The sequence below is a fragment of the Ochlerotatus camptorhynchus genome, unplaced genomic scaffold (assembly GCF_037179485.1).
Source record: "Ochlerotatus camptorhynchus isolate MF236.1 unplaced genomic scaffold, CSIRO-AGI_Acam_v1.1 ptg000592l, whole genome shotgun sequence".
Lineage (NCBI taxonomy): Eukaryota > Metazoa > Arthropoda > Insecta > Diptera > Culicidae > Ochlerotatus > Ochlerotatus camptorhynchus.
This window is the reverse complement of record NW_027041072.1, coordinates 359,011-382,782: the sequence shown is the minus strand read 5'-3', so window position 1 is coordinate 382,782 and position 23,772 is coordinate 359,011. Positions and strand designations below refer to the sequence as shown.

Here is a 23,772-nt window from a genome sequence, read left to right as displayed (position 1 = left end):
CTACAAGGAAGGACAGATTGTGAGGCTATCCTGAGGCAAATTGACCTGAATGTTCAACCCCGACCGCTTCGTAATAACCTTATGCTAAGACTGCCTCTACGTCGTACAAATTATGGAGCGTACGGTGCGATTTGCGGACTGCAGAGAACATTCAACAGAGTTGCATCTGTTTTCGACTTTCATCTCTCCCGTGATGCGCTTCGTCGAAAGTTTTCTTCTGTTTTTCGCCGGCAGGAGTTAAGATATTGACTATAAGATATACGTTTTTTAATGTTTTTTTTTTATGTTATGACCATGCTTGAATGTATTTTTTTTTTTTTTTTACCATAGTTGATAAGGTTTAAATCATTGGGGCTTCATCCAGCCTGTTGATGTAAATAAATAAATAAATAAATAAATAAATAAATAAATAAATAAAAAGTACGGACGATATCACAAATGGCGCAATTATATCCCGTATGGTTAGTACGATAGCCCGAATAGGAGGTTAAGCACTTTTTATGGTTATTTTGTATGCACTGTATTTGTAAAACAACAAAACATGATTAATTAAGAAAAAAATCGTCAATACAGAAAATACAGATTTTTTAATAGAGTGGATACAGATTTTTTATAAAACCACCTGGCAGCTCTGCTGGCAACTAACATTTAAACAGAACATATCGTTTATCGTTGACAAACCTTCCCGATATTTGGGTTTCAACTTTAGGGTGGCTATTGATTTTACCGATGTGTATTGCCTGAAATTACTGTACTGTTGCTTAGTGCGCTCCACCTTGGAGTACGATGCTGCTGTTTGGAATCCTTTCTATCATATCGTAGCAGAGCGGATCGAGTCTGTTCAACGAAGATTCATTCGCTTCTTCGACGACTACTCTGGAGAGACCCTTATAGACTGCCCCCTTATGAGGAAAGCTGTTCGCTGATTCACCTGGAACCTCTAAAGACACGCCGTGATCCACTACGGGCTTTGTTTGTCGCTGATGTGTTGCAAAATAGGATTGATTCTTCAATTATACTTGCCCAAATGAACCTCAACAATCAAATGCTCCGATTACTACTGACCCGGGCCAACTACGCCATGAATAGTGCTATTAGCGGATTACAGAAACTTTTCAACAGAGTTGCAGCGGTGTTCAACTTTCACCTGTCTCGGTAGTCACTGCGACGAAGATTCTCTGTCTGTTTCTCCTGGAGATCCAATCACTAGGATAGTGTTTTATTTAATCTGAGACTTTGTGATTCACACCACCATCATTGGGGCCTGTTCATGTGAATATAAATAAATAAATAATTAAATAAATAAACATGAAGGTTTTAAAATGTGGCTCAAGTTCGTAGTTCATTCTTCTTCTCCTTACACCATAGTCCGCCAAAGATGGTCCTAAACACGCGTCGATCGAAAACTCCCAGTGCATTGTCAACGTCTTGTGTCGTACCCGTAGAGAACACCAGTCTTGTACGTGGTACACTGAGTACGGGTGCGAAGTTTACCAGACCTCTTCCGAAAATAATGCGTTTTCTAAGACTCCAGCTAAACGAATGAAAAAGTTAAATCAACAGCATTATAAATACTGCATGTTTTATTCTTGGTAATGAATTTAACAGAGGAATAAAGTGCTCAATTAAAGCTAACTAAATTAAAGCTAAAATTATTAGAAATAGCCAAAATACATTGTTAAAATCAATCGTGAACGCCTGCCGCCGTCTAGCAACGTTCCGGGTCAGCCATACTGAAATAAAAAAATCATCATAAATGGCCCCAAAAATAAACGTAAACCCCTCCCCAATACTCACCGGTGAATCGTCAGTTCATCACTCGCCTGAATGTTGCTCATGTCCTGTGGCGTGAGGAAGCAAAACTGCCGATCCGATTTCTTCTTGGTCTCATTCAGCAGCAACATCGTCATCATGTGCCGATTGACCTGATCGGTGAAAACATCGTACTCGTCCAGGAAGTAGAACGGCGTGTCAACGCAGGACCACAGTGCAATCAGGAACGCAACCGTCGAGTAGGATCGTTCCCCTCCGGACAGGGACTTGGTGTTGGAAACCGCATTGGAAATGTTCTTATCGCGTGGAACCACCGAAAGAGCCAGGGTGCAGTTTTTGGTGTCCATCACGATTTCACCGACGAAACCGCGCAACTGCATCACCATCTGTTAACAGTAGAACCAAGATATGCTCAATCAAATACACCAAGCGAACAATTAATGCAATCAGATAGAGGTACTCACGTTGAATTTGTGTTTTACTCTCAAGGACATGTGCGACTTCAGTTTGTGTATGTATGCATACCGGGCCACACGGGAGTTCTGCAAGGTTTTGATAACTTTCTTCAGCGAATCCGTGTACCGCAGGGCCGTATCTCGCTTCATCAGCTTATTGTCTAGAATGGCTTTGACGTCCACAATGTCCTCGTTCGCGGAATTGATGTGCCTGTAAATGAAAAGGGGAGGTAAATGCTCCAATTTCGATAACTATACCATTTGCCACCAAACCTACTTGATCCGGTTCTCTGTCGACGAAATAGTTTTCTTGAGCTGTTCGTGCGTTTCGGTCACCTCAATGCGATCTCCCAGTTCTTGTGCCTCATGTGTCACAGTCTCCAGTGCTTGTTTCTGTTCGTTCCGCTTGGATTGCAGTGTCTGCACCTCCTCTCGCAGCCGTTCCAACTGTTGCTGCTTAGTCTTGGAGTTGGCTTGCATGTCGTGACGCTTCTGCAGTTCGGCATCGATCTTGTCCTGTATTTCCTGCATCTCGTTTTCGATCTTTGTCATGTGATCCTTCTTCTCGTGAATGTTGCGCTCTTGCGCAGCTATTTCCTGCTTGAACGATGCCAGCTTGGATTCCTCGTGTTTCAACTCTTCGTTCAGTTTCTCCTGGGAAGCCTTCAGCTCGTCCAGCTCGTTTTGCAATGTCATGTCTTCCGACTCGGCAGGATACTCGATCGCCCTGAGTTCGTTGATTTTCTGCTCTAAAGTGTTCAATTCTTGCTGTTGTTTGGTCAGCTGACGTTGCTTGTCGTGCAACGATCGTTGTTTGTCGTTCTGCTTGTGGGTTTCTACCTCGATTTGCTGCTTTATTTCTTGCAGTTCCTGATCAAGCTGCTGCATTCGACGTTCGGTTTGCTTCTTCAATTCTGCCATGTTGACCTGCGAGCAGAGCCAAATATGTAGTTATCAGGTATTGTGGTGCGGTTGCCCACAAAGTATTGTATATTTACTTACCTGTAAATACCGTGCCGGTCGCCTCTGCAGCCCATAGCTTCGGTAGTTTGGCACTGGGTAAAATTCAGAAAACGGTTCCATCACGACCACCTTCTGCAGATTTGTCGGAACATTTTCCGTATGACTGGTAAGATGAATGGCCAAGTTTTGATCCTCAACAGCCAGTACTGTTTCAATCTTAATCTGATCGATGAGACAGTTCATCACAACTGGATCGCTCACGTTGATCAGATTCATCAGCAGATGGGCATTCTGCACGTCTTCAACGCGTCCTGCACGCACATCGTACATTTCCTTGTGGAAACGACTCGTTATAATAGTACGGCCGCGCATTTCCGGAAATTCCCGTTGAATGAGCTGATTCAACGAGGTGCGATCGGCATCCGAGTTCACGTAGAATGCCGTCAGCATTCCCGGACCAATGACCGTCTCGACCATGGCGGTCCACTTCTTGTCCTTCACCTTGATGTACTGACCCAGAGGACCACGTGGCAGTTCGGAGAAACGACCCTGTTGATGCATCTGCTTGATCTTAGCCACAAAGGCGGGCATTTTCTGGCCGAAGACTGATAGGTTGTCGCGGGATGAATTTTCAAACTGCTGAAGCTGACTTTCTGTGCGAGCTAGAAGTTGAAAAGAATGTTATGTACTATGAAGAAAGCAACTCAACCCGGCGCGGCGTGTTGCTCACATCTCTCGTGCTGTTTAGCCACTCTTTTGTTGTTGACTTCCTCTTTGGCTTCGTTGATCTGGTTCATCGTATTATGTAGGGTGTCAACGTCTCGCTTTGCATTATCGATCATCGCTTGCAGATCACGCTTTTTCTCAGCTAATTCAGCTAACATCTGCTCGTTCCGTCGTTTTTCATCAGCTACTCGGTTGAATCCCCTAGAAATTCGAAACACCAATTATAAGTCTTACGTTTTGATCGATTCTCAAACTAAACTTACGACTCGCTGCGCTGTTTCAAATCCGTCTCCAAATTCTTGATATCCTCTGCCTGACGCGCCATGCGATCCTTAACTTTCTTCATCTGGCGACTTTTGTCGGACAGCTGCTCCTGCAGCTGTTGGCCTACAATTCTTGCCTGCGTGTACTTTTCCTTCAACTCCACAAAGCCGGTCTTCTTCCCATCAATATCGTTTCGATAGCGCTGAACCGTGCGATCGACTTCCACCTCAATTGCCTCCCTATTTTGTATGGCATGCATATGTTCCTTCATCGTTTTCAGTTTATCTCGCAACTTGTCTTCCATGAGCGAACATTCGGCACTCTGGTCCGTCACAATTCGCCAGCCCAACTTTAGGCGAGACTCCTTTACATGATCTTTTAGCTTTTCAACCGATTGTAAGCTGTTGTACTTCTGTTGCATATCCACAATCTCCCGCTCTATATACTGCAAACTTTTCTCATTACAATCCAAGTTGTGCTTTGCATTTTCCAGCTGAGGTGTGCAACCATTCAACTTGGAGGTGATGGCATCAATCTGAGTTGCTTTCAGAAACAAGTTGTACTGTTTCTTTTCATCGGAATCCTTTAAAAACGATCTTGCCAAATCTTGGTTCAGAACACACACCGGATTATCGACTTGGATGTTCAGATACAGAATCATCTTAAGTAGCTCACTTCGGCTTGTGGTTATGACACTGCCAGTCTCACTTTTCATCTTGTAACTCGTGGCACCGGAAGCATTGATCGTGCGGACAACGATAATCTTGTCACCGTAAACATCCCGCTCAAAAGCATCAAAGCTGTCGTTTTCCAAGTGTATCTCAATCGATGCTTGCGTTTCCCCATGTTTGATTAGTTCTGAAATAAGTAAAATCTCAATTAATCTAACCAAAGTACAAACAAAAATATAGATGGAATGACTTGACTCGATGATTTTCTAGAAAGTCTAGGCTCACTCACGCGTGGGCGTGCCTTGAATTCCTAGAAATCATCGAGAGACGACTTCTCTCGATGATTTACAGGAATTCAAGGCACGTCCACGCAAACCAACATAACAAACTTCTCCTACCCGATGGTGATGTAAATTTGCGTGGGTTAGCCTCGACTTTCATGATCGACAGAGAGAATAGTTTACAAAACCTTTTACGCCCTAATTCTAGTTCTATCTAGAAATATTCATAATACTTACGCTTCACACTACTGCTTCGATTGGTGAGATTAGCACTGCAACCAAGTCCGATAGTAAGAGCCGCCAAAACGGCACTCTTGCCGCTTCCGTTGTTACCGACCAGGAGATTGGCGCGCTTGTTGAACTCCACCACCAGATTACGGTGGCACATGAAGTTTTTCAGCTGAATCTTCAGGATTTTACCACTCCGGACGTTCTGCTGGATGTCATGTATTATGGCCAACTCAATCGATCCTGCTTGTGACAACGAAGTAGCTGACAGTTGACTGGTGTATTCCTGTAATAGGCATATAATACAGATATGTACCACCAAGAAAAAACAAACCCTCGGAAAACAAACTCACCCCATCAGGATCGCTCTCGTTTTCACCATAGCTACTGTTGTCCTTCCGAATACGGTTACGTTTACTGGACGAATCCGGAGAAATGTCACGTTTTCGACGACTCATTCTGAATTACGCGATTCCGATGAAGTTTTATACTTTAAAAAGCACAAATTTATCAAAATTACTGTCGAGAGGAAAACACTAAACGCATATTCCTGTTCAGACGCGAAAAGAAAAACTTCAAACCTTCAAACTATCAACGGACGCGGTGTCCAACGACATTGTTAACAGATCCGACAATGTGAATTTGTCATCTCTTTCATTCATGCACGGATCAAGGTGACGTCAAACTTTTCGTTAGATAAGAACAGCAGGAGAATAAGAGACCACCAATTTGCACTGCCGAACCTATTCTCCACGACATAGGGCTCCGATGGCTTTGGAGTGCTTTGTTTATTTTCAATCATCTATGATGTTTTTGGGGCGCGCGCAATGATTGTTCAGCTCCGGTAACACTGCATGAAATATTTCACGTCAAATGTACACTCAAAAAATATTGAAATCTAAATAGTATAAAAGCTACACTAAATCGCAACTCTCCTGACCGACGCATAGCTTGGTATAGAGATTGCTAAAGTATGATTGTGTCAGTGATTTGTTTTCATCGGGAAAATTTTCCGGTACGAAGTTTTTTTTCCCGATGAAAACATTTTGCGTATACGTATACGTGACGTAGTGTGCGTACGATAAACGTCAGCAATCTCTATAAAGAGAGAGAATGCAAGCTTAGATAAAAATGCTTTATTCATTGAATAGTATTAGGTTTTGCACCGTCGGGGTTAACCTCAATCTGATGACAGTTTAGTGGTACTGTTTACGTGGACTTAGCCGATTTTTTCTTGGGTGGGTTTTCTCGATAATTTTTCAGACTGCAGTGAGATGTAAACCACATTTCTGCAATGTTCACGAGCAACATCCTTGCAATGCGCTGTTCCTCGACAATTTTCAAGTTAAAATTAGGAAATTTTAGATTTTTTTTTCGAAAAAACGACTAAGTGCTTGTAAACAGTACCACTGAACTGTCAAAAAGGTTCAGCCGATTAACACTGAGTTCATTCGTGACGTCACGCTGCAGAACCTAATAGAGATTGCTAAAGTATGATTGTGTCAGTGATTTGTTTTCATCGGGAAAATTTTCCGGTACGAAGTTTTTTTTCCCGATGAAAACATTTTGCGTATACGTATACGTGACGTAGTGTGCGTACGATAAACGTCAGCAATCTCTATTAGGTTCTGCAGCGTGACGTCACGAATGAACTCAGTGTTAATCGGCTGAACCTTTTTGACAGTTCAGTGGTACTGTTTACAAGCACTTAGTCGTTTTTTCGAAAAAAAAAATCTAAAATTTCCTAATTTTAACTTGAAAATTGTCGAGGAACAGCGCATTGCAAGGATGTTGCTCGTGAACATTGCAGAAATGTGGTTTACATCTCACTGCAGTCTGAAAAATTATCGAGAAAACCCACCCAAGAAAAAATCGGCTAAGTCCACGTAAACAGTACCACTAAACTGTCATCAGATTGAGGTTAACCCCGACGGTGCAAAACCTAATAAAGTTGCAGTATTTTTTAGGATGTAGTCCGTTTATTTGTCAGGATGCGTTTTTTGATTGCGTTTTATATCGTGACTGATAATGAATAAAAGTAAACAGCAATAATGCAGCAATATTTTTATTGTCATAATTTAAGATAAAATATGAATCGTGAACGTTCTCAACCGAGCCTGCAAAACTATTTTCGTACTCCAGTTTCCGTTTGACAATCACTGGAGCAATCATTGCCAAGGTGCTGAAATATGGAACAGATATCTGTAATTAACGATCTATGAAGAATCAATCCCTTTGATATAGACCTACCTCATACTCGCACAATAGATTGACCTTTAGAAAGACTATTGTAATGTTATGGTAATTGTGTAAGTAACCCTTTCGCATACGGGCGTTCTTGGATTGTATCCGACCAGCTCCAGATCGGATTCTTCACAGGAATTCAGCAAAAACTGGAATGAAAATTATGTGGACGATTTAGGGATGGAAAGGAATATTGGTTTTAATTTTAAAACTATGTTTACTGCATTACCTGTTGGTTGAAAGTGTCTATCGATTATATTGGCTCATATTAGACAACAAAACTACCGACGAACCAAAAATAAAGACTGGATCGAAAACCATTATGAGCGTCATCGAAATATTTACTTCAATACAAAGTGAACGATTTCTACGCCTTTATTCCGACTTAGTATAATTTTGACACCAAATTATAATCAAATAATCAATGTTTAAATATTGATAAAACATAAAATGATTAATTTTTAACCTTTCTATGTTTAGTAATATTTTTGAGTGTACGGAAATTAAGTGAAATTTACACTCAAAAATATTATAAAACGAATATGCATTTAGTGCAATTTTAAGCATTTTGTGGATTTTCAAAATTTATACATTGGTTCGATTAAAATTTTCATCAAAATTATATTTAGTCCGAATAACGGTGTGGAATTCGGTCAGTGTTTCTAAAATAATAGGAAAAAGATCATCTGGATTCTCTTCGGAGCTTCGTCCCGGCAGATTTATGTTTATACTGCGCATATGATCAGCTGAGCAGCTAGACTGCGTGAGCGCGAGTTCATCCTAATGAATATCGAAAAGATACGTATTTTTTAATAAAATTCATAAAAAAAATAATGAAAAAACCTTTTAGAGACAATTTTAATTTTTATTTGAAAACAATAATATTTACCATAAATAAAATAAAGAAGTGAAAAATAAATACATTCTCTCGAATAAATCATACAAACTAAACTATAGCACAAGCCGAGGCTATAGGAAGGTGTCTTTTGCTAAATTTTGAGATCATAGCAAGGTGTCGTCAAACTTTCAAATGTTGTTAAAATGCATCCAAAAAATCAGTTTTGCATCAAACGTCAAAATTACATAACGGAATAATTGATCGGATCATTATTCCGTAAGGAAAGTGAAATTTAAATCAGAATGTCGACCACCATATCGATCTTTCCTTTACCGATTTCTTTTGAACTGACCTTAACCTTCACTAGTTTTTACTCGTCTTCTGTTGTCGATGCGGGCCCCTTCTCCTCCGTTTTTTTTTTTTTTTTTTAATAATTCGTTTATTTTTCCAGGCTCATTTGCTGTAGCTTTGCGGAGCCGATATTCATTGTTTAGATAACAAAATTACTTAAAACTAACGTTAGTAAAGCGGGGGCCGATTACTCGCGGCTATCTCGAGGTTAGGGGTAACAAATTGTAACAAATGGATGGCAGGGTAGGGATTGTGAACACAAGGTTTGGAGAGCAATGTGCTCTTGATCTCGAACTAGGCGACACTCTGATGAAAAAGACAAACATGGGGGTACACCGATGGGTAGCTAACAACTTGGGAGAACACAAGATGACACTAACTTCTAAATCCTCAAATCTATCCGTTTTAAAAACACATAAATTAAATTCAAATAGTCAAGGTCTCGGCTCGCCAAGACATCTCTAACGGGTATCGCGGGTTGTTTTCCTCGGGCCCTGAGGGATGTGGATAACTCAGATCTGGCAACACGGTGTAAGGTACACGACCAAACAACATGCTCGATATCGTGATAACCACTGCCACACGCACATAAATTGCTGCCTGAGAGCCCAATTCGATAGAAGTGCGAGTCTAACGAGCAGTGATTGGACATAAGCCTTGAAATAACGCGTATAAAGTCGCGGCTCATGTCCAACCCTTTGAACCATGGTTTGTTCGACACCTGTGGGAGAATAGAATGTAACCATCTTCCCAATTCACCATCATTCCATTTTTGTTGCCAACTGATGAGGACTTGCTGGCGAGCAATGGAGAAAAATTCGTTGAAGGCGATTTGTCGCTCAAAAATATCGCCTTCCATAGCGCCCACCTTAGCCAATGAGTCCGCATTCTCATTACCCGGAATTGAGCAATGAGATGGGACCCAAGCTAAGGTGATAGTATAGGAGCAGTTAGATAAAGCACTCAGTTTAGATCGTATTTCAGGCAGGAAATACGAGGAGTGCTTCATCGGCCTCATTGAACGAATAGCCTCCAATGAGCTAAGACTATCCGTAAAAATGAAATAATGGTCAGAAGGTAGTGAGGAAATTCGCTCTACTGCGTAAAATATAGCTGCGAGTTCCGCAACGTATACGGAGCATGGTTTCTGCAGTTTATAGGAGGCGCTATGAAATTGATTAAATACACCAAATCCAGTGGAAGCATTTATGGTTGACCCATCTGTGAAAAATCTTTTATCGTTACTTACATGGTGGTACTTGATTGCAAAAATTGAGGGAACAACCATCGACCGATGGTGATCTGGTATTCCATGGATTTCTTGCATCATGGTCAGATCAAAATTTACAGAGGAACTATAGAAGGCTTGGAAGCAATCACGATTGGAGATTAATGAAGAAGGACCAACCTCCAGCGTCATGTACTCATAGTACAAACTCATGAATCTTGTTTGAGGATTTTGGTCGAGCAGCTTCTCAAAGTGTTCTATTACCAAAGGATTCAATACTTCACAACGGATGAGGAACCGGAAAGACAGCTCAGCGAAACGATCTGTCAGTGGGAGAACACCCGCGAGTACTTCGAGGCTCATCGTATGCGTCGAGTGCATACAACCAAGCGCGATTCGGAGGCAACGGTATTGAACTCGTTGCAGCTTCAAGATATGTGTTTTCGCCGCGGATTGAAAGCAGAAGCTACCGTACTCTAGAACCGACAAGATGGTTGTTCGATACAACCTGATAAGATCTTCCGGGTGTGCTCCCCACCAAGTTCCGGTAATTGTACGAAGAAAATTGATTCTTTGTTGGCATTTTTGTTTTAGATACGCAATATGTTTTCCCCATGTGCATTTGGAATCGAACCAGACACCTAAATACTTGAAAGATATACTTTGAGTGATTGTTCTACCCTTTAGTTGAAGCTGTAACTGTGCAGGATGATGCTTCCTAGAAAAAACAACCAACTCAGTTTTCTCCGGAGAGAATTCGATACCCAGCTTCATAGCCCAAGTAGACAAATTGTCTAAGGTATCTTGCAATGGTCCTTGCAGGTCCGGTGCACTTGGCCCTATAACGGACACAACGCCGTCATCTGCAAGCTGCCTTAGCGAGCAATTTTCATCAAGACAACCATCAATGTCTTTAACGTAAAAATTATAAAGAAGGGGGCTTAAACATGAGCCCTGGGGGAGACCCATGTAACTAATTCGTGAAGTTGTCGAGTTTCCATGAGAAAAGCTCATATATTTCTCAGACAACAAGTTGCTCAAATAGTTGTTCATAATTGGTGAAAGCCCACTATCGTGGAGTTTATCCGAAAGGACATCGATACAAACAGAATCAAAAGCCCCCTTAATGTCCAAGAAAACTGAACCCATTTGCTGTTTTTGCGCATAGGCCAGTTGAATTTCAGTTGAAAGCAACGCAAGACAGTCGCTCGTTCCTTTGCCTCTCCGAAATCCAAATTGCGTATCTGAAAGTAAACCATTCGACTCGACCCATTTGTCTAGACGAAAAAGAATCATTTTCTCCAACAATTTCCGTATACAGGACAGCATCGCGATGGGACGGTACGAGTTATAATCCGACGCGGGTTTACCGGGTTTTCGAATGGCGATAACTCTTACTTGCCTCCAATCATCCGGAACAATGTTGTGCTCCAGAAATTGATTGAATAAGTTCAACAAGCGTCTCTTCGTGACGTCTGGGAGATTTTTGAGCAAGTTGAACTTGATTCTATCCATTCCTGGAGCTGAGTTGTTACATGAGAGGAGAGCAAGTGAGAATTCCACCATCGAAAACGGAGAATCTATTTCGTTACTACCCGACGGACTATCACGAACGTTGGTTTGAACCGACACCGAATCCGGGCAAACTTTCTGCGCGAAGCTGAATATCCAACTGTCTGAGTACTCCTTGTCTTCGTTGACCGGTGATGACGCGTTGCGCATTCTCCTGCCGACATTCCAGAGTGTTCTCATCGAAGTCTCTCTCGACAAACCATCGACGAACCGACGCCAGTAACCGCGTTTTTTGGCTTTAATCAAGCTCTTAAAAGTTTTCTCGAGGTCGGTGTACCGCTCGAAATCCTCGACCTTACCGTGTTTGCGGAAGCGTTTAAACGCGGCGGACTTCTCGCTGTTCGCGTCGGTGCAATCCTTATCCCACCACGGAGTGAGAGGTCGTTTGCGAACGAAAACACCCGGAACGCGTTTCGTCTGTGCTTGAAGAGCGCAGTCAACGATAAGTCGCGATAAAAAGGAGTACTCATCCAGCGGAGGGAGTATGTCAACCGAATCAGTACCACCGAGAACCGCGGACGCAAATTTTTGCCAGTCGATGTTTTTCGTGAGGTCGTACGCGATGTCAACCGAGCGAGTGGAAGATGAACCATTGGTAATAGAAATTTTGATTGGCAAGTGGTCACTACCGTAGGGATCTTGAATTACTTTCCACGAGCAATCCAACGATAGTGAACTCGAACTGAGGGAGAGGTCTAATCTACTTTCTCTTGCTGGAGGTTTGGCCACTCGTGTTACTTCCCCAGTGTTTAGAATTGTCATATTGAAGTTATCGCAAAGGTCGTATATCAGGGTTGAGCGGTTGTCATCGTACAGTTCCCCCCAGCCTGTACCGTGGGAGTTAAAATCTCCTAATATCAACCGAGGCTCAGATAAAGCTGAGCAGATATCTGAGAGACCTTGGCGAGAAATCGCAGTTCTTGGAGGAAGATATACTGAGGCAATACTGAGGCTTTTACCTCGAATATTTACCTGACATGCGACAACTTCAATGCCTGTCACGGAAGGCAGATCGATTCTATGAAAGGAATGGAGCTTATGAATCCCGAGAAGCACCCCTCCATACGAATCTGCTCGATCAAGGCGAATAATGTTAAAATCGTGGAAAGGGAGATCGGTGTCTGAAGAAAGCCATGTTTCACAAAGAGCAAATGCATCACAAAGTGAGTTGTGAACTAAAAATTTGAATGTGTCAAGTTTCGGTATAAGACTTCTACAGTTCCACTGAAGAACAGAGATCATATCCCCGACCTCATTCGGAAAATTATCCATCAAAGGATATGATCGATGCAAGGAAGGACCACCTAGAAGCTAGTTGCTTCAAAAGAGTTTTCACGAATGGAAGCACTAAATTAATAATGTTCCGAGTTGAGTCAGAGACGTTGAATATATTGAAGATGCTCTCCACAATTTCAGAAAACGTGAACATGGCATCATGTTCTTGCTGATTATTCAGCTGTTTTTCTGGCTGAAAAACTGGGATATCTGGGGTTTTAGATGATCCCGGAAGTGGCGGAAAGTCCTTGTTAAAATTACAAGATTTAAATCCCGGTGGTGGGGGTTTCGGTACATTTCCGCTACCTCTTGAATTTGTCAAGGTAGGTTGGTAGTCCATACGAGAGGCCTTACGAGGTTTTTGGGTGACGTTTATTTTGGACCGCTTCCTCGTGTTGCCATTAAAGACAAAAGGACTACTCTCACCCACCTCTGAGTCAGAGCCCTGATCATCATCTGGCAAGAGGTGGAATGTGTTGTTGCTTTTTGGGGTGGTTTGGGAAGATGAAGCGGTCGTTTTTAAAATTTCTGCTAACGAGCGCTTAGAGCGAGCTTGCAAAGACCGCTTTAGTTTTTCTCCCTGCTGTTTGTACTTCGGGCAATCACTCAGAGCATGCGGAGCATCCTTACAGTAAACGCATTTTGGGGTAGCATGACAAGGACCCTCCGTATGCTCCTCCCCACATTGATCGCACCGCGGTTTGTTGGAACAAAAGTCCGCGGTGTGACCTAGTTGTTTGCATTTCAAGCAATTCATTACCCTCGGTACAAACAAGCGTACAGGTAGTCGAACCTTCCCAATTGTGACGTAGTCAGGTAATGCCGATCCTGAAAAGGTCACACGAAACGAATCTGAGAGGGTATACTTTTTTTTTGTGCCTATGTGCGACACTGACTGCAGTTGAATGCAGTCCAGTATCTTGACTTTCGGGAGGGCACGGTTTTTGAAAATGCCGAAAGATTCGACTTGCAGGAAATCCTCACAAGTCAGACTCGATTCGGTGACCACTCCTTCAATTTCTACGTCACAACTGGGGACGTAGACTCGATATTCGATCGAAAAAAGCTCACAGGCAACAATCCGGTTTGCCTGTTTCAGGTCATCAACGGTAACGCGCAGTTTGTTTGACGTTACCTTAAAGATATCGGTTACGGCCGAAAAATGTTTTGTCAGATCCTTCGAAATCCGAGAAATATTCAAAGGTTTTTGTTTGGGCCGGAAAAAAACAACCCACGGACCTTTTGAGTCGCTTGGGTAAGCTTTATGGCGGGGGGTCGCAGAAATTTTTAAGGGAACGGTTGGAGTAGGGGGAACAGGTGGACGAGGGGGCGATGGTGGAGAAGGGGGGGCAGGGGGTGAAGGAGGTTGTTGTTTAGACATCACCTTTGGGTAAGCTCCAGTGCTCGTTTTGGGGTCCGAAGTAGGATCCCCTGAGGTATCCATTTCCTCTTCAGTGAGAAGCAGATTTTCGAATGATGGAGATTTAACAGACTCATCATCGGAGATATCTGCTAGCGAAATACCCCCGCCATCATTGGTTTCATCCATTGCGGGGTCTTAAGTACCTCCGCAACAGATTTCGACATAAAAAGGAAATATATATATATATATATTTATATATATATATATATATATATATATATATATATATATATATGCGTTGAGAAAAAAAAAATAATAAATAAAAAAAAAATAAGAAAAAAAATAAACTTATCCAAAAAATATAACGGTAAAAATAATACTTAATCCAACAAAGCAAAAAAAAAAAACTTTAAAATGGAAAAAAATAATGCCAGGAAAGTTAATCAACACTATAGGGAGATTAATCAACTTGCAAAAAAAAAACAGTAAATGAAAAAAAAGAGAAAAAAAAAAAAATGAAAATCTTTTCAGGAAAAAACAAAAAGGTGTCAGAAAAGTTAATCAACACTGTATGGAGATTAATCAGGTTGCGGAGAACGGAAGATAACCGTTTGTTACTTAACTCTCCACACAAGCGCACGGAGTGTGGCTGATGACGATGATCTATCCTGATGTGAGAATGATGGTGATGATCGTTCTATTGTTGCCCTCGAGTGTTTGCAACAAAGCACCGGCTGGCTCGCCGGCTGGTGAACTCGATGACCTTGAGTTTGCCGTTTCGTGATGCGATGAAACTTGTTGGTTAGAGATGTACAGCTCATCTGCCGGACTCGGCCGGAAATGACTGCTTCCTTTCTCGAACGATTGAGCGGCAATTACAATTCCGCGATGCTCACTGCACTGTTGTATACTACAACACCACTCAGTATGAAAGCGGATTAAAAAAAAAACCTCAATAGGGGAAAAAAACTAGTACCGATTACGGAGTGCAAGCAATACTTGACCGAAACAGTCGAGCGTTCGATGTGGAATGGCTTCTCCTCCGTTCTGCTACACCTTCACCTTCACTTTCTCCTTCCGTCTGCTTCAGTCCTTCGTCCCTCGGTTCCACTTCCCTCTCCTCTCTTTCTTCGGGTGTTCCAACGGTACCGTTTGCCGAGCCGTTCGCGAACTGTAGGTCGAAAACGACGGAAACTACGGGGTCTACCCACGCCGTATGCTGTTCAAACGGTCAGTATGGGTTTCGGGGCTGATTGCGTTCGGGGTTGATCGCACCCACCGTATATCAAAACGTTGGAAACTACGGGGTCTGACCACGCCGTAGATAGGGGTCCTGGATATTTTAGTAAGTTGGCTCCTCCTCCACTACTGCTCAAGTCTCGTGCAGACTTATCACCTTCTTTAACTTTTCGTAAATCGATCTTACACTATATACCTATTGGTTTTGGGTTTGTTTAGCTTGGTTTACGACAATCGAAGTGTGCCGTGGCAGCAATTAGACGCGTTTGTTTTCGGTCGATGGAGTTGTCGGTTTTGACTTCAGCGTTGGGTACGAGTTGATTCCGCCGGTGAAGAGCTGGCGCGTTTTACAGACTGTGTACTGGCGAACTGAAGCCGTTTAGTCGTGATGGAAAGTGGACGCAGTTCTTTTTTTTCTTAGCTGAGATCCCTCTACTTGGAGCAGCTAGGATGTGTTTTGTGCTTGATGGGGATTTACGCTGCTGTGTGAGGAACGAAAGGCGAAAGTGCTGTTTTAAACACCGGTTGAAGAAGTAGCGGCAGCATGTCTATGGGAGCTCTTCGAAATCATCGTGATGTCATTGTGGTGCCTGTTGTGTAGTGGTAAGCGTGTTGCCTCTCACCCCAGCCGGCCTGGGTTCAATCCCAGTCAGCGCCGCCGGAATGTTCTGAGGCATAACATCTCTGATCACGCCTTCCGAAGAAGTAAAGCCGTTGGTCCACGTTTCATGAGTAGGGTAGGGTCCAGGTGTGGAAGCTGCCTTCCTGGCGTGGTAGCTTTGGTCTTTGGTGCTCAGCACGGAAAACAAGATCGACGAAAAATAAATCAAGGAAAAAAAGTCGTGATGACATGGATTCCTTTGCAAAATATCGGGAGAGATCTTACCTTTATTTTTCTCTTAACTTTCATTCCATTATTATATGAAACATTATATGCTTGGTATGGGACGGTCCACCAGGGCAAATTGATTGAAGCGAAATGGATGGGGAGAGTGGGAATGCCAACTCCCTGTCTTTAACATTTCGTGAAAAGAGGGCGGACCCTTCTTCCCACTCATCCTCCTGTTGGATGGCCTGTTTTTTGATCGGTTGTATGATCCTGTTGTTGGACGGAGATTCTCATTTATCCCGTGGATGCATGGGGGCAATGTTGCCCACGTATTCACCCAAATCATTTTTGGCCCTTCATACAACGGCAAATTGACTACAATTAGAGGTTATTAAACATGATCAAGTCGAACAGCGAGGATAGTCCACAGTCTACCGACAGTTGTCTTGCTAGAGTGAGTGGTAGTTCCATATCATCCATATAATCGTCTAACTTGATTAACGTCAACCGCTTTTAACTTTCACCAGGAAATTCGCTAGCAACGATTTACTGCGATATGAAAAAGATGGAATTTCTCTATATTTATCATAACAAAAAAAAACCAACATGATTTATGCATTAAAATGTTGTATTTGTATTTGACAATTTTGCTTTTGCGTCCAATGGTCATTGTTCAATTTGTTAGTAAACCTTACGAAATAGCTGATTATTTATCATTGCTTGCTTCTTTTGACGGTCAATTTGATTTGGTAAATTAGTAGGTCTATACAATGATTCAATAAATATCTACGATTAGTCTTCATACATCGTATCGAAAGAGTGCGATAAAAACTACACAGAGGAACGAGGTAAATTTACAGCACTTAGATTACCTGATTTATGCTACCATGAGAGGTCGCTGAAGAAAAAAACATCAAGAAACAACAGAAATTAAATATTTAACAAATAACGGTAAAACTGAACATCATCGTAGTAGTGAGACAACGCCTGCGTGTACTGTTTGAACATGTTTAAAGTATGGGTAATAGTGGTTGTTGTGCTATCATTGATCTCTTGTTCCTCAGTATTACCTGTAGCCACACCATATCGCTGGCTGACTAAAATGAACTTTCCCATCCATCAACATCTTCAATTTCACACTCTGTTTTGCTTCGGCCTATGCAATATCAATAAAACACGGTTCGCGTCGAAGATTTTCATCCTTTCCCGACACCGTTTTGGCCCGTCCAGCTACGGGGACAGTTAATCCAGGTCTCTAGCTGGATTTTGGCACATCCTTGCGTTCCGATCCAGCAGGCATGAATTCAATGGATGCCGAGTTTATACAATACCTTTTACGCGTTGGGGGCGGTCCATCCTCGAACACGTGGCCCATGTGAGCGCCACATTTAGAGCACCTGACCTCGGTCCGCATGCGGCCTGGTTGCGTGATTAACAATAGGAGATTTCCGCCTTAGTGTGAGTGTGTTAAGCAAATTATTTTGGGAATTGGGGTTTTTGTGGGCCAGGTTTTTTTTTTCGGAGGAGGTGGGTCAAATTTTGAACAGAAGAGTGTATGTGTGAGTAAAATTTTGGGTGAACCAATGCGATGATCGTATGCAGAACGTTACGAATGTTGAAATGATGAAAAAGCAGATAAGAAATAAATGTTGGTGAGTAAAAAATAATCCAATGAAAATCATCGACGAAACAGCCACGAGTCAAATTTGTCGGCCGCAAACGGGTACGAATTCCCACGAGTGTTATTTATTTTCGTGGCGCAATATCAAGGAGGTTGCAGCAGAGAGTACATTTCGCAGTGACAATTCAATTGAGGGCAATTCATTTAATTGATATTCAATTATCCGTGTGAGAAGAAAGAGAAGAGAGAAAGAAAAAGAGAAATAACAATTCATTAGAACCGACACCGATACTGCTTCGATGGAAATCTGTTCTCAAAATTCAGTTTTCAAGCATCTAAACGTTAAAACTCTCAAAAAAAATTAACTATCCACTCACTTAATAGAGCAAAACAATTCCAAACCGTATAACGTATTAGAGAAGATTAAAAAAATAAAAACAACGTGTCATGAAGTGCGCGATGAAGTGCGTCTAATTGGGCGAGCAATGATAAAGCGTATCGAAAGCATTATGGAACATTGAAAGCTCTGCAGATTAATGATTGCGCAAAACGATAAGCGATTGTAGGTCCTGTCCTATATATAGTGAAACGATGACCAGCTGAAATGGAAACATGATAAATAATTGCTGCTGATAGTGCAATGACAATTGACGATACGTGTAAACACGATTGATGATGGTCTGTATGGTGGAAACTTGCCGTCGGTGTCAGTCTCATATGTCTATGTGTTCATATTTCAATTGCTTAGATAACCGCATGAGTTCTTGAGTTGTATAGCCAGCATTCAGCTAATTTGGATATAAGCAAATATATCATATTAACAATATGATCCATTCATGCCTTTTCCAAATATTGCAATGGCGACCCGCAAAATATTGCTTCACGCACCATCTAGCGTTGAAAAAGGTCAGCAACAATCATTCATTTACAATCGAGGGGTGCGAATATAGCACTTATTACAAAAGTAAGAGTCACATTATTTTCATTAATTACATTGTGTATATTACTTTAAAATTTGTCTGACATGTCACTGTTGTCATCAAATAAAATAATATGCTGAATTACATCCATTTGAAATATTAAACAAATTTTCATTTGGTTTACCCCTCGTGACGATAAACAAATACATTGGTAGCCTTTTTGGCCACAGAGGTGCTTTCATCGCTAAACATTTGGTTCGCCAGCTAAGCGAATGAGTGGATCATATTGTTAATATAATATATTTGATATAAGACACTTCTAGACTTCTCTTCTAGTACTTAGGAAAAACTTTCAAGATCCTTGACGTCGACCATGTTCAATCCTGATATAAAATACATAAGTATTGACAATTTAAAATTTCTTAAATATTCCTGTTAAAACCTATACCTTTAAAAATCTGCATTAGTGTTCACAACATCCTGTTCAATGAACTCTATAGATGATATTGATAATTGGTCTTTAAATTGACTACCTAAATCACCATAATTATTTTCGTCAAGGTTCCATTTTTGTGTTTGTGCTTATGTTCGAAAATAATAACTCACTACAGGATGAGCCAGGGTATTTGAAAACCTTCAAGTTCCCTGAAAATCCCTTAAGCATCACAAACATGTCAAAATTAAGGAGAACTTCAAAGAAGACTGCGGAAACCTCAGATAATCCCAGTAGAGCTTTAAGGAAATTCAGGAATATTTTAGACCAGGGGTAGAGTATGGATAGGAGGGACATTGTGAACAGGGTGATAATAATCTAGGTGTGGCGAAGACGAAATACTTTTCGAAGCAGCCTTTTCTATATGAAATATTTAACTTTTTTCGAAAAGACATTTTTGCATCTCAATACAACGAAAAACCTTCTTGGAAGGAAAGGGTTAATCATTAATCATTGATTAATGTTTAACGCTCTGATCCAAATCCATAATGCGACACATCAAATCACATGATGATTCAAAAAAAAAAGAACATTGTCCATTCCGGACATGTCCCGGGTACCATCAGGGAAGTGGCTATAATCTGACATGACTAAGAATCTATCATGCGAAGCATCAAAACACATGAAAATACAAAAACAAACACAATGGCAGTCAAACAGAGTGTTCAGGATCACATTGGCCACACTCGGGCATGTTCCGGGTAATCCCGGGAAAATGATCACAATTATCTTGAATGAAAACCCATAATCTGACACATTAAATCACGAAAGAATTATATAATAAGGTCTTATTATTCTTCTTTTTCTTTGAATTTCGTGCTCTCAACTTAGTGTTCTAGATGCACTTCCATAGTTATTAATTGAGAGCTTTCGATGCCTGTACCATTTTTGCATTAGTATAATTGTGTGGTAAGTACAATCAATACTCTATGCCCAGGGAAGTCGAGGAATTTTCCAACCCGGACCGGACCGGGAATCGAACTCAGCCACCTCCAGCATAGTCTTGCATTGTATCTGCGCCTTTACCGACTGAGCTACCGGAGACCCTATAAAAAGATCAATAAGAATCATAATTAGTGTCTAAGATCACATTGGTCACATCTGGACATGTTCCAGGTGCCCCCGGGGTTGTTGCAAGTTTTTGACATGGGCAAACCCTTTAATGCGACACCTTAAATCACATGAGAAGTTCAGTGCTAATCAAATGGAGTGTCAACAGTAATATTGAACCAAACCCGCACATCTTAATCGCAATATCCCTGCGAAAGAAGTCAACATATATTGACATGGATTAGACCCGGCCGTGTTCCGGATACCATTGGGGAAGTGGCGAGAAACTAACATGAGCCGATATATATCATGTGATCTATCAAATCACATTGATAATCAAAATTAGTTTTCCAGACCAGCTTTGATATCTTTCAGTTCTTTAAGGGTGTTCAGGTAAATGCATATTCTTGTTTGTTTCCTTGATTTGTTTTCCGTCGATCTTGTTTTCCATACTGAGTACCAATGGTACCGATGCCAGGGAGGCAGCTCTTACATCTGGACCCTACCTGGCTGGTCAATTAGTGAAGCTATTATTTTGCTTTAAATCTTAATTTAAAAATCGAGATGAACGTCTATGGGTTCGAAGAAAAAAATATCGTCCTCAGAAAACGAAGCTCTTTAGATGATGAATATTAAAACGGATATATTTTTCAAACTTTAAGAACCCAATTGACTGACTTCTTTATCTGTATACTGGTGTAAGCACTTTTGTTGGACTTCCCGATAGCCTAGTCAGCAAAGACATGCACTCTATCTTAAAATTGAGTGTACAGCTATCCTTAAATTTTAGGAAAACGGCTCTAAAAGCACATGTTAAAAAGATACGTCTCTGAATGCTGACTCTCATCATACATTCATCAACTATTGGGACGGTATTGGGTATATTTGATTGAATTTATAAAAAGGTATAGATATTTTACTAAAACGCCATTTTCTTGAAAAACCTTATTTTCTAGAAATACCGTACCCATTTTTTGACACACAGAGTTAAGCATCAGTATACCCCTGGGATTGTTAATCTCTATCCGAGATATGCTTCAAAAAATCTTTTGTTACTATCTTCCAACTGCCATTCATTTCCAACCTTTCTGCTCCTCCTTATCCCGTAGAGCGTAATGTACGGTGAGTTGGAGCAAGATAGGTCAGCAGGTCCAATTATGGTTTGCTTTTTCTAAATTGCTACATTGATTGGTTTTATTATAGAGGCTTTCAACAACAATATTTGTCAAACTAATGATAAAGGGCGTCCACAGTTAAATTGCATCACTTTTAAAAAACTGTAACAGTTTGCCCTTTGGGTTAATTTTAATTAAATTGGCCTCAGCGTGTATTGTTTACACTGCGTGAGTGTGAAATTTCTAGTATTTTTGAAAATGTATACGAGGGTACAGCGTGCCTCAATAACCCACATCTTTCGCACCGAGCCATAGGAAAGATGTTGGGAATCCAACAATCTACTGTTTCTCTTGTCATAAAACGTTTCGGAGAACGTTTAACCAATCGATGGGAACGAACGATTTTAAATTGGCACATACCGGACTAGCATATCGGTCCCAAGTACATCGATGAAGGTACCCCATTCTACAAATCTCTAAAATAAAGTTTAAAAAAAAGGCTACCCCATTCTAGTCGAAATTCTAGGGGGCATCGATTAACTTGGGAAAAAGTTGAGCAAGTTTCTTCGGGACCTTCGGGTGTTAGAGTTACCTCTATAGTATGGTTTAACCACAGACAAACAGACATAACACTCACAATCACATTCATCGAAAGTAATGTTTTAGTTGGGAATGTGCTTGCATTTGTCATGGTGGCGCCAGTGAAGCATTTAGCAATCCACCACATTTCGAACTTATCAGTGATACCAGTGTTTTTTCACGTCTAGTTAGTAGATGTCAGCTCTTGAAAATGATAAGTGGTCAAGGCATCCCACTGGAGACACATACCACGTCTGACGAATACAAAAAAAAAGTTGTTGAATATTAAATCAAAACTGCTGGACATTAACCATTCCGTTCCTAATATTACGTTGTACGATGTACACAGAATTCGAGAACAAATCATGTTGATGACTGTAATATTCTATCAACTTTTACCAGTTATTGATGTTCAATACTTCACCATGAATATCATTGATTGATACATATAACATTGATACATCTACATTTAGAAAGGGCACTAACCAGTGATGCATTACCTCGTTTAAAACTTGTTTCCAGCAAAAGAAAAAGCCAAATAAACAAACAAAACAAATCCCTAAAAAAAGTTTTAGCTTCTGTGAATTTTTCCTACATATCCGTATTTGTGCAGAATTCAATCAATTCTATAGATCTACGGAAAATTTCATAGAACCGACATCACTGACTTCCATCTTTTTTGTTTTTATTCAACACAGCTGACGCGTTGACAGAACGAGGGAAAAGCAACTAGTGAAAAAACTGCATGAACGAGGGATGCTCCGGTTGCAAAACAATGCTTGGGAATGTGGATTATAGATGGTGCTAGTGCGCATGCAAAATACACTTGACGATATTTTTTGAAGAATTTTCTTCTAAGTGTTATGTCTGTTCTGTGGTTTAACTGTCAATCGAAGGCAAGTGAGTGCAAGAAAAAGTGTTCCGTACTGCGTTGAAGCTCGGAAAAAAATCCGTTTCCGAAAACGGGAACGGACCGTGAACTAAAAATCACAGCCAGCTATCCAGAACAAAATTTTCTCAAATATACACCGTGAACTATGGTCAGGCATGGAAAATCATTTGCATTCATTTCGTGCATTCATTTACATTCATTTGCCCCTAACTTTTTTCTTTAACAGCATTCTGCAAAATGATGTACAGAGCTTTTGTAGGTTTTGTTGTAAGCTACAACTTTTGTTAACAAGTCAAATCCGTATCTCATATGCATGACGAAGCAGAGCGAACAGAAGCCACTACTGTTTTTCAGTGAATGTATTTTACATTCACTGAAAAACAGTAACAATGCATAACAGATACAGATTTGAGTTATGAACATAACTTGTAGCTAATAAAAAAAATCGACAAAAGCTCTATACATCATTTTGCGGAATGCTGTTGATGAAAAAAGTTAGAGGCAAATGAATGTAAATGAATGTGTGAAATGAATGCAAATGATTTTCCATGCCTGACTATGGTTCACGGCTGTGGTTCACGAATATGGGAACAAGCGAGTGGTTGCTGCCTTCAAACACAAACCTAACTATTCCGTTCGAGATGTCGCTAAAAACCTGTACCTGACAAAAAGTTTCGTGCAGAAAGCCAAGAAATAAGCTGTACTACGTTCATTCAAGGTTCAGAAAGCACCAAACCGCAATGAACGACATAATAGGACAGCTAGAACGAGGGGACGTAAGCTGTACACACAACTGTTATTT

At 41.0% G+C, this 23,772-nt stretch overlaps 2 protein-coding genes across 5 annotated transcripts in view; both read right to left on the bottom strand.

Annotated features, from left to right (window-relative positions):
* Window positions 1-1,627: 1,627 nt before the first annotated feature.
* Window positions 1,628-5,890, bottom strand: SMC6 (Structural maintenance of chromosomes 6). The gene is made up of 9 exons (XM_065237110.1): window positions 5,715-5,890; window positions 5,371-5,647; window positions 4,181-5,039; window positions 3,922-4,118; window positions 3,231-3,853; window positions 2,506-3,155; window positions 2,238-2,439; window positions 1,798-2,159; window positions 1,628-1,733 (listed from the first exon to the last, which is right to left on the bottom strand). Exons 1-9 carry the CDS (start codon window positions 5,817-5,819, stop codon window positions 1,709-1,711), a joined length of 3,300 nt encoding a protein of 1,099 aa, XP_065093182.1. The 5' UTR covers window positions 5,820-5,890; the 3' UTR covers window positions 1,628-1,708.
* Window positions 5,891-16,951: 11,061 nt separating this feature from the next.
* The window catches only part of SelR (methionine sulfoxide reductase SelR), a 28,839-nt gene continuing 22,018 nt past the window's right edge, over window positions 16,952-23,772 (bottom strand). For 3 of the 4 annotated variants that reach the window (XM_065237126.1, XM_065237123.1, XM_065237124.1), the window contains exon 3: window positions 16,952-17,752. In XM_065237126.1, coding sequence (XP_065093198.1) covers window positions 17,556-17,752 — 197 coding nt within the window. In that variant the 3' untranslated portion in view covers window positions 16,952-17,555. The remainder of the gene's footprint in view (window positions 17,753-23,772) is intronic. The other variant, XM_065237122.1, reaches the window with a different exon arrangement.

Coding starts and splice junctions, on each gene's coding strand:
- SMC6 (XM_065237110.1), bottom strand. CDS start 5,819: ATGAGTCGTCGAAAACGTGACATTTCTCCGGATTCGTCCAGTAAACGT. Junction 3,854..3,921: donor GGCTAAACAGCACGAGAGAT/GTGAGCAACACG, acceptor TTCAACTTCTAG/CTCGCACAGAAAGTCAGCTT. Junction 3,156..3,230: donor GACCGGCACGGTATTTACAG/GTAAGTAAATAT, acceptor CTCTGCTCGCAG/GTCAACATGGCAGAATTGAA.